The sequence below is a fragment of the Rhopilema esculentum genome, chromosome 6 (genome assembly GCF_057945365.1).
Source record: "Rhopilema esculentum isolate cy_ngs chromosome 6, ASM5794536v1, whole genome shotgun sequence".
Classification (NCBI taxonomy): Eukaryota; Metazoa; Cnidaria; class Scyphozoa; order Rhizostomeae; family Rhizostomatidae; genus Rhopilema; species Rhopilema esculentum.
Window position 1 is genome coordinate 5,546,016 of NC_142820.1, and position 11,009 is coordinate 5,557,024.

General features: G+C 33.7%; 1 protein-coding gene across 1 annotated transcript; it reads right to left on the minus strand.

The window, feature by feature from the left end:
- Positions 1-1,535: 1,535 nt before the first annotated feature.
- On the minus strand, positions 1,536-9,846 carry LOC135685979 (proton-coupled amino acid transporter 1). The gene is made up of 9 exons (XM_065202104.2): positions 9,060-9,846; positions 7,206-7,296; positions 6,479-6,567; positions 5,696-5,779; positions 5,461-5,545; positions 4,448-4,711; positions 4,127-4,293; positions 3,627-3,796; positions 1,536-3,244 (listed from the first exon to the last, which is right to left on the minus strand). Exons 1-9 carry the CDS (start codon positions 9,326-9,328, stop codon positions 2,910-2,912), a joined length of 1,554 nt encoding a protein of 517 aa, XP_065058176.2. The 5' UTR covers positions 9,329-9,846; the 3' UTR covers positions 1,536-2,909.
- Between the last annotated feature and the right edge of the window lie 1,163 nt (positions 9,847-11,009).

The window sequence follows — 11,009 nt, forward strand, 5'->3', positions numbered from 1 at the left end:
TTGAAAAGACAGCTACATAAAGCGTGTGCTCCTCTATACAAAGAGGCTTCGCCTCGTCCTGAAGGTAAGGCCACGCAATTGTTGTGCAGAAAAAATGTCCTTCCCACCTGACAGGTGTGCAACTTATCTTCCGTTCATTTGGTTAAGCTTTGCCCAGAATCAATGGCATTGGTAAAAGACGATACATAAGTAGCTAGTACTTCATTAAATAAGGAGCCTAATTTATTACATACAAGACACCTTATATGTCTGTTTTCGCATATGTGAGCTATGAAAATTTGATATTTTTTACCACAAACTTTTTCATAGAAACTGCCAATGATCATCGTTACGTTATCTAAGTATATACGAAAGAAAAGTGAAACAGGTACTTTTTTCACCAATGAAATCTAATGAAAGAACGGTAAATTAGAAACACAAGATAAATTTTCCTTCTGGTTTGAGCTTTCGAAATAAATTCATTGAAAATAGCCCAAACATTGATAATCCAGATTTGTATAAACCTTTCATCTTAGTATTTTGAGTTTTTCACAAGATTTTATTTTCACTTAACTATTGTTTCATGCCAACAACCTAAAAATTGTATCTTGGAACCTTCTTCAAAAGCACGAATGAGTGGAAAGAAATGTACAAAGATCGCTCCTAGAATTCTACCAGCCAGACCTGCTGACAACAGTAAGATAACATATCAACGAAAAAGAACTTACCTAGTACGGTATCTATTGAATTTTCTAAGATTGGAGCATAGTTAGGTTAACATGGAAACTTTAGACGGTGAACTTGTTTGAAATATTGGTATTTGAAGTAACTTTTCTTCTGAACAGACTTTAAATTCAAGGAGGGACACCTGGCAATGTTCTGTGGCCCTTATACTCTATGCCCATACAAATCTGTATGCATGTTATATCATATAACGCAGGCTTCGTGTCTGGTACGCTCTTTTTGACTGATTTGGCAAGTAACTTGAAATTTCAAAGGAAAATAATTAAAAAAATCAAAGTCTATCACTTCAAAGCTAATTTAATTCCTCTTAACATCATCTCTCTTTTTCAACCATTTAAAATAACTAACAAGTAACAACAACTAGAAATAAACTTAAGTCTCGAGATGTTTATTCATATTTTCAGTACTGTAGTTCCCTAACTAAGATTGAATTTTCACATTTTGATACCTATGACCATAATTTTTGGTTAAAATTCGTTAGCATGTATATCAAAAATGCAATGCAGTTCAATCGAATTTCACATTAAATAAAAATAGGCATTAGGAATTTATCCTGGCATTATAAGAATTGACAATAAAGAATGGTTTCTCATAACTCATGTGATAATGTTTGTTTCACTTCTTTCACAGCGATAATAGTTTTGGTTGGAAATTATTTTGCCAAATAAACACCAGCACGTAAAACGCCTTATCACTTCTTGGGCTTACAGCACTAGGTGAATGTTGGTTTTGAAGCAGCAAGACTACCTGAACCACATCAAATTTAATACTTTCTCATAAAAGATCATTCGACTCATAGATGAGGAAATGAATACTGAATTTGTAGATTTTTTTCATTAAAATGGTAACATTTTCCACAATTTGAACGAGTTCACACGGGCAAACGATAGTATTGAAAAAATTAACGCATCAAAGACAACTAAAAGTCTATTCTAAGAACAAGAACGACCTACGAATTATCTTATGGCTGTTGTATAAGACAAAGAAGGGTTAAAACAGCCTTAAGTAGTAACTAGTAAAAGGTATTAATGGCGACTGTGCACTCGAGAAACTTGCCGTTCAAAATAAATAACAAGAAAAACAACGATGGGGAACGAGCATTAACTTCAAAATTAATCAACAAGCATAATTATTAACTAAATTATCAATAACTGGTTCGAAAAGGACTGACCTGGCTCAAAGAAAGAAATTTTAGCAGGTGTCTAGAGTCAAGTCTTGGAAAGGTGTCTAGAGTCAAGTCTTGGAAAAAACGACCAACTTCTATGGCGTGCTTGTAACATTACCAAGACGATGGTTAGAGAAATAAAATAATTCACTAGAAAAATTTATCATTTTGATTCGATTTAAAATTTAGGTGAGACCTGATTAAAAATATGGGAGTATAGTGATACAAAAAGGCATGTGTTTGGCTAAAAAGAAGGGGCGGTGTAATCTTTATACCGAAGGATAATGATAAATGGAGATTTCGGAAATAGCAGTTTGTTAATAAACTTCATGATAAGTTACACGACCAATAAAAAGACTTTGTTTGAAACAGTCGGCAACTTGTTATTAGTAGACAAATCAGGTAAATGACGATGTTGACAATTCCATTGGATAAACAAGACCATAAGACAAAATGACGATGTTTGACAATTCCATTAAATAGACAAATCCATGATATTGACAATTCAATTAAATAGACAAGTCCATGATAAATGTTTCGACTCGATCTAGAGTCATCTTCAGTATAAAATAAAGATTCGTTGTAGAGAGCACCTGGGAATCAACAAACATGGACAAGGTGTTAAAACCCCCAGCCCCTCCTCTATTCAAGTTGTCGACTGTTTCAAACAATGTCCTTTTTATTGGCCATGTTACTTATCATCAAGGAAATGATAAATACTGGCTATTCTTGTATTGAATTCAAACGGATACCATGAATCTCACTCAGTGAACTTTAAAGAAATAAATAGCAAGCAGTTGAAAACTTAAATATAAAAAGTGAACTTAATCAATTCTGAATAATTAACAATCTCCCAAAAGGGGCATAATTCAATATCTACAATTCTACAGATATTAACTAACCAGGGTTGCAAAATGCAGCGTTAGCTTGCTGACCACTTGAGCAACCATGTTCATTATCTATAACGTCAATACCTACTAGACTTCAAAATCACTGAAACCTCGTACAAAATATAAAACTTCTAATATGAATATTTGCATGTATTTATGATCGGTTTAGAAGTATTACTGAAACCTGTTCCATTTGCAATATTCATGTCGCTAGAAGCAATGGCAGCTGACACTTCAAATCCTTGAATTATTGCCAATGTAGAAGTGTATGTCCCAAATAGAAAGCCAACAACACCAATGAGAATTATAAAAATGTCTTTAATCACACTTAAACAACCAAGACCATGACCCTTGAAAGTTATCATATGAAGTAGCGGTGGGAATATAATAGCCAATGCTGAACTGCTTACTGCTCCCAACAATGAGATGAAGTTTTCCAACTGGGGCAGGCCAATAGCTAGACCACCTAACGAGGAAAGAAATGTGACATGATGTATACAGGCTAAAAATAAATTCTTTAAGAAGTATTATGCGAGTATGCTGGAAAAAACCAGAGTTAAATTTAATTATCAAAAGTGGAATGTTCCTGAACATTTGGCAAATTTAACTAGCTTCTTTCAAGCATTTAATCAGATAGTAGGTTGAAAAAAGATTTGGACTTATTCTAAACCATGATATTTGTCTGATTTTAAAATGATGTCCTCATAAAAATTTTAATATTAATATTGTCAAAAATACTGCAAAAAGAATTCCAATCATCATAAATTTCAATTTCCAAACATAGTTATTTTTGAATGAAAGAGCTAAAAAGGAGAGCTGAAACAGTAATTAAAACTTGATCTACTTACAGGTGATAAGAACCAGTGTTGCACGAAATAGGTATTCTATAAAATTGCGGTATTTTGAAATACATCTCTTTCGAATTCCAGGTAGTAGGATTTGCATTGGCACATAGAATTGCAAGAAGTAAGTCAGGAACATTGCTAAGGCATACCCAATTTTTACAGTGTCATATAGCCTACAAATTAAATGATAGATAATAAAAATAAAAATTTTCAACCAAAGTAAGAAACTACCACAACAGGCAATGAGTAACTGTTATGAGCAATGAGCAATAACTTTAACAGCTTGAGATCATAACAAAGATTTTAAACACTAGAGATTTCATAAATATACTAGATTGCGTGCAGTACAATATGATGCTATAATAACAATCAATGTAAGTAAATTGTACCAGGAAAATTTTTTTAAAATAAATAATGATGTTTCTAGCATAGCCTGTTATCCAAATACTAGTTTATAATCTTTAAACACTAGTTTTGAAAATGCTATAATATCAAAAACTTACCAATGGTCAGGAAGATTTAAAGTGACACTCCCTTGAATGTCATATCCAAATGTAAGAAAACCAAACACACCAATGCATAAAAACAGTGTGGTCACTATGCCCATTCCTAAATTCAAAACCCATCCAAAATCCTCAGGATTTCTCATTTCATTTTCTAAAGGAAGTACCTACAAAAAAGAATTGAAAGCTTTTAAGTCATACTAAAAACCAGTCATTTGATTTAGATAAGAAACTGGATGTGGGAAATAACAAATTTTTGCTAGCAGCAAATTAGCGAAAAAGAAGTTCAGAAATGAAAATTAATGTACAAAAACCACTTACAACTCCAATTCCCTCAAAAGCAAATACGGCAGTTCCAAAAAACAGAGGCAGTTTACTGACACCAGCAAATACTGGAAAATTTTTTGGTTCTTGCAGGCATCTAGCTAAGTATTGTAGCGTGATGATCAGACCCAAAAAGCACAACACATTGGCAGCCATGGACAGGTATGAAAGTGCTTCAAGGCTTCTGATAAATGATAAAACTATGACTGGCAATGCTAGAGCTGCAATGATGATCCTGACATCAATATCTTTCTCAAGAACCTACAAAATCAATAGAAACTTTCATTGTTACTTCAAATAAAATACAAAAGGGCTACAATAGCATCAAAATATCATTGCAATTGCTCTGTCACATTAACTCTAGCCTTCCAATAGAATATCAAATTGAAAAACCTCCTGAAAATAAATCTCCTTTTCAAAATCATAACAAATTGAATGGGCAAAACATTGTCAAAGCAAAACAAAAGCAAGTAGCATTGCCGATAGTTTAAATATTACAACAGATCAAATTTAGTGAATTCCATTGTTTTGCCAGACGGAAAAGTGAATTTCTACAAGCTTGCTACCAACAAACCTGCTGAGGTTATTTGTTACAGTAATTTTTTAGAACTACATCCTTGTTAGATTGTTCTAGGGGGACAAATCTTTGAAAAGGCTTCCTACAAAGTTTTAGAATAATAATCTTTCACATTTTGTTAACATTTTTGTATTTGTATTGGTGCATGTTAATAATTTAATCATCAAATTTAGTTCTTTCTCATTGAAAAATTCAGAATCTCAACAAGAGTTTTTGAAAAGCCATAACACTAAGTAAAAATAATATGAATGCTTAAAATAACAATACTTCAGGTAGCCCTTACAAAATAACGGTCTTAAGGCTTTGATAATTTTCATATTTCAGGGCAAATGCAAATCAAAACAAAAATTTATTTAAGCATGATTGACCTGTGAAATGCTGGCTAACCCTTGTTGCTTGAATGAAATCTGATTGACAAAAAGTTGATGCATACCTTTAATATGTTGTCAGCAACAAACATGAAGTATACTGAGCAAAACCCAAGCTGGGTAACCACAAGGAATGAATTGACAACATATCTGGAATCATGGAATTGACAACATTATACATGAAACAGGTTACATCAAATAATGCATAAATTTGTTTTGGCATTCTAAATTGTACCTCAAAGAATTGAAGGAAAAAGGAAACAAGAAGATTTAAAAAAAAATGAGCAATGCTTTGCCTACTTTCCATAGATTGACTTTGATTTGACATATGGCCTCAGTGAAGCTTCTGCTACCTCACCATAGTCAAGTGCATCTAGATTTAACCTAAAGAAAAAGGAAGAATTTTTTTCATTCATAAGTTTTTAAAATGAGCAAATATGAAAAAATTGAATCTTTCAACTGTTTGCAGAAAGTGATCACCTGTGTGTAAATTCACATCCTCCTGGACTATCAAAGAGGGGTCAATTTATTACACACCTTGTTGATTATTCGATAAAGAAACCATCTGCCTCGGTTTTCCTTTCACTATTTGCCAAGGATTTTAAACACTTTCAAGGTATAAAACACTTGACATTCATCAGTGTATAAAATGTGAGAATAAGGGTCTAAGAACTTACATAAAAACACCAACTTGTGAATCGAAATAGGTCAATCAGAAAAAATGAAACACATTACTGGGTATATATCTTTTCGGCCCATATTTCTGATGTTTTATACTCTGAAGATTGTCAGATTAAAAAGCTTGTTTAGTATGCTGTAAAATGATTGCTTTTTTAAAGTCATTTTCAGATTTTGTAAACCTAAAAGTCTACAAATATTGGCTTGTGCATACCACCTTGAGTTTCAGCTAATGCCAGCTCATTAAATGCTGATGATACACTGGTTCATCAAAAATAATTTGTCCGAAAGTTTTCCTATAACTCTGTCATTAAAAACACCAAATGAAAGTTTTCACGCTCTACCAACATTTAAACCAGAGCCTAAATAGGCTTCTAATTTTGAATGAAACTTACAGCACAGTACCTTCTACATAGGGCATGAGAGCACTTGACGATGAGATGCATGCAATGAACAGACATCAGTGCAATGAAGAGCAATAAGATGGGTCCAACCTATAAAAATGAAATGTGTCAGCTAAAGATGCCAAAAACATTAACAACTAACGTAATGCATAGACTGTTAATCCTGAATAATTATCAAAATTTCACTTACAACATACTTCTAGCAAGAACCATAGGCATTTAGGTAAATTTTAAGAACCCAAGCAGAACTTTTATAAGAGAGGGGTGTAAAAATAAGAAAGGTCTTTATTGCTAATAAAAAAATTGCTTCAAAACTAGCTCTCTAAAAAATAAGCAATTATTGTAGGCAAAGTAGGTTTTATAAAAGTACATTGCAAGTAAACACTCATGAATAAATATAAATGTAGCAAGGGGAAGTTTATCAAAAATTGGCGTTCATAAACAATGAGCATTCATAAACAAAGAGGGGCGTTTATTAAAGATGGGCATTTAATTGAAAGTAGAAATTTATAAAAAAAACCAGTTTGTAATGTATTCCACAGAACTATCCATTGGTAACAAAGTTGATTGTGTACAAAACTAAAAATGTTGCAAGGAAAAATTCTTAGAAAATTATTATAATATTTCACTTGTCCTGTTATGAAACACAGAGAGGCTTCATTGGAAGGCAAGGTAGTAGTCAACAAAATTTATGTAGAAAACTTGACATTAAATGTCAAATACATTACCAGTATGCCTGAATGCATTATGGCAGTTGGGAGCCCTAGGATTCCTGTGCCAATGTTGCCTTTAAGCAAATGTATTAATGTTTGTAGATTCCTTGAATAAAATACTAAATTATTACCAAGAAAATGTATTAAAATATATTATTTTCTGATTTGCATGTATATTTAAAACACAATAAAAAAATATGATGAATTGATGGAATACTTTTTTTTCTAAAATGAAGTTGCAACATTAATTTCTAAGTGCTTGCAACATTAATTTCTAAGTGTTTGAAACTGGGGTAACATTTCTGCTCACCAGTCAACTATCACTGTTTGCTTGCAGCAATCTAATCTTAAATATCCATAAAAAGACCAAACCAATTTCAACTTGTACATTGATGATGGTTAGAAGGGCAGTGCTAAAAAGTTGCAAGTGAAGGGGTGTCCATGCTTTTTGTCTATGTTTAACATGCTTAATGCAAATTAACAAGCAGCAATAAATAATACCAAATCTGCCATATAAAAAACAAAGTAATGTCTATAACCTTCCTTTATAGAAATATCGCTATAAAGAATAATCAGACTTAGAATCATCCAATTGCTTTCTGCCAGTTCTCACTTTATAAGCATTTAGATTTGATATTGGGTTTTGACATCTTTTTTTTCTCTTCTTTTATTTCTGTTTCTTTATTTCGCTTAGTTTAGATCTTCATTGTTTTCTTTTTATTAATTTGTATTTGTTAACCTTAACCTTTATCAAAAAAAATTTTGTCTTGATGTTGAAAGTTTTTTATAGTTCAATGTAATTTTATGCATGCAATATAATAGGGCAAATAACTCGATAGCACATCTGAGTTCATTTTATTTGCCATTAGCTTTATCAATTATAAGTATGTTAAATCATGTATCCTGTAATTAAAAGCTTGAATTTATTATTATAATTATAATAATAATTTCTTAAAATATTATAAGAATATTGCTCTGCCTCAGTTCACATATATGTCTCAATTTTTAGCAGTTGCCTGTTTTGTGATGTCCATAACAGAGAAGTGTATGACTGACATTTCTGATTTTTTCAAAAATTATGGTTTCCATACCTTTGTAGGGTAATGGATAAAATGAAAGATCTTCTTAGACATGACTCATTCATTAAAAAGGTTTACTCATATTTTAGCTAGACAAGCTTTAACATCTGCAAATTTGACATTCCTTAAGTCATGAGAATTTACACCATGCCTCTTCTCATATGACTGTTAAAATTATGGAATACAATTGGATCGTAAATGCGAGTGCTTTGTTTTTGTTCCTTTTCTGAAGAGATGTTTAAAGGAATAAATCCAGGCAAAAATATTAAAGCTAGTACTCAATATTTGGAATGAATTGGCAGATTTCTTCACTATAGGCAGTCTGATATTTACAAGCATACTGATATTTGATCTTAACGGGGGCAACTGTTGCTGCCAAAGAGACTTCAGTTGGAGGCAAGGGTAAAGCAAGACATTTCCAGGCATTTTTTGACACAGGGACCAACTTTTTATCAGTTTGGGGCAGACATCAGCCTGGGTTAATCTTACGTGTCATATGCACCAAACTTGTTCTCAAATATTTGGTGAGCCAAGTATACTTCTTAAAATCAAATACATAGCCGCTAAGCCACTGGCCCTTGATATATGCGATATGGATCAGGATATGGTACATTATATTTAAAGGAGCACACACCGAAAAATAAGTGAAATAACGCAAAGGGTCTATCAGTATGGCATTAGTTCAAAATTTAACAGTATAAAAAAAATTTCCAAAAAAATCATTCAAAAATTTAACAAATAGGTAGGATTAGGCTGAACCCCTCAGTAGAACATTATTTATCAAACTTACGTTGTTCCAGGCTGTCCTCCATCGATTGCTATGTCGTAGTTTTCACTTTCGTCACTCAGTACTGATCGAGATTTCGGCCTACCTCTTGAGCGTGACGATTTCGTTGATTCTGTAAGTATGGGTCGGTCCTCAACATCTTCTTGGTCTCCCCCATTGATCGATGGAGCGTCACGAAGGGGTGTTCTGGGTGTCCGTATTTCGGCATTCGAATCGTATCCATCAGGATTAGAAAGCAGGTGGGACTTTTCAGAAGCGTTTTTCGAACTCATTATTGATTTGCCTTTATTTCCTTCTCGGTGACAAATAAACTGCAGCACTGTCACCGTCTGCCAGGATTTGTCAGTTTTTATACCAAAACACGGAAATTAGGATATCATACTTCAACCGGAGCACTACTTCTCCTTCACAGTGGCCCAGTACAGCCAGTATGTTTGGCTTCAAACATTATATTATATAGTAACGGACAAAGGCAAATACAATAAATCCAAAAAAAAATTAATGACCATTTCAAGAAAATGAATAACCACACGGGAATCAGGCTACTTTTGATACAAAATGGTACAATGATGCTCAATTTCGTAATTGCCCCCACTTTTTAAACCTGTTCCTACGCCCTTGACCTGTCACTTCACGTCAAAATTCGACTGCAGGTTGTCCTAGTATTGAGTAGAAACGGTTTGCTATAAAACACATCAATGATAAGAAATTTTGCAGCATTTCGAGCTTTACATCTGACGATTCCCGTGTTACTTTTGGACCAGATTGTCCTTTATTGGCTCTGGTAGATTTCGAGGATGAGCTTTAATGAGGCTACCGGCCTATTTCGCGGTTTCAGGAAATACCAAGTTTTGATCCTTGTTTTGAATGCCCAAAACAAGTTTTGTTGACGTTAGAAACAGGTAAAAGAATGCCCTCGCCGGTTGGGGAATAATCAAGAAGACAACTGAACAACAAAAGCTGCTGCGATCGATAAAATTTCATGTGCCTGCTGAAAGTGCTGTACGTTTGAGTTCGTACTAAATGAATGAGCGAGGATGGAAATTGTAGGGTTTAGGGAGATCGGGGAGCTCTAGGTTTTGACCTGCATTTTAATAGAAAAATCTCTAGATTTGTTGGAAATTTTACAATCATGCCTTGCCTAGGTACCAGATATTCTTAATTTTCTACTAAAGCATTTACTTGGGGAATATTTTCTAGTTCAGTTTAGGAGCCTTAAGCCAGGGTTTATGAAGCATTTTCATTATCGTTTGTCACCCACCAACTTTCGCCCTTTCTTTCACCCATAGGCAGGAATAAGTTATAAACATCAAATAGCCTGATTTTTACCTTTGGTACATTGAAAACAGAAAACATTGAGCATTGAAAAAGAAAAAGAAAAATTGTAAATAATGAAAACGGGAGCGGAAGGAGTCATTCGTTTCTTTCATCATATATCCCCTCTTTTCTCCACGACTTTGCTTGATCAACTTGCTCAAAAAGAATTTTCTGGAGGTTGGGGCCACTGAATTTGGTCAATAGATATAGCCAGGGCCTCCAACAAGGGGTAATGCCCCCTGCTTTTGCAAAACAATAGTAGACCAGACGGAAATGGCGGGGAGTACCCCTTTGAGGCGGGGAAATTTTGATTCTCAGTTTCAAGTTCTTTATCAACTGGGAATATTGAATTGTGATGGTAAACGGGGATTTGCTGCTGTTTTCTTGGGGTAGCATGAGGGTTAAAACAAGATTAGTTCCTGCTTATCCTCTGCGAAGGAGAAACGTGGCTGGAATGACGTTTTTAACAAAATAAATCTGGTCTAAGCAGTGGAATATAAAGGATAGTTTATCTTTTTTGGTAGAAATACGTTTAAAGTAGTCAAACGAGCTTTAATTTGTCACGTGACGTCTAATTACCCCCACGTCCTTATATGGATATCTTATTAAAAATGAGCAAAGCCAAATCATCTCTTG

What these genes read in the sequence shown, in the direction of transcription:
- LOC135685979 (XM_065202104.2), bottom strand. Translation starts at nt 9,328, where the DNA reads ATGAGTTCGAAAAACGCTTCTGAAAAGTCCCACCTGCTTTCTAATCCT. An exon ending in CTTTTGAGGGAATTGGAGTT is followed by an intron (nt 4,294 to 4,447) that starts GTAAGTGGTTTT and finishes TCTTTTTTGTAG; the next exon opens with GTACTTCCTTTAGAAAATGA. An exon ending in AACACTGGTTCTTATCACCT is followed by an intron (nt 3,245 to 3,626) that starts GTAAGTAGATCA and finishes TTTCCTCGTTAG; the next exon opens with GTGGTCTAGCTATTGGCCTG.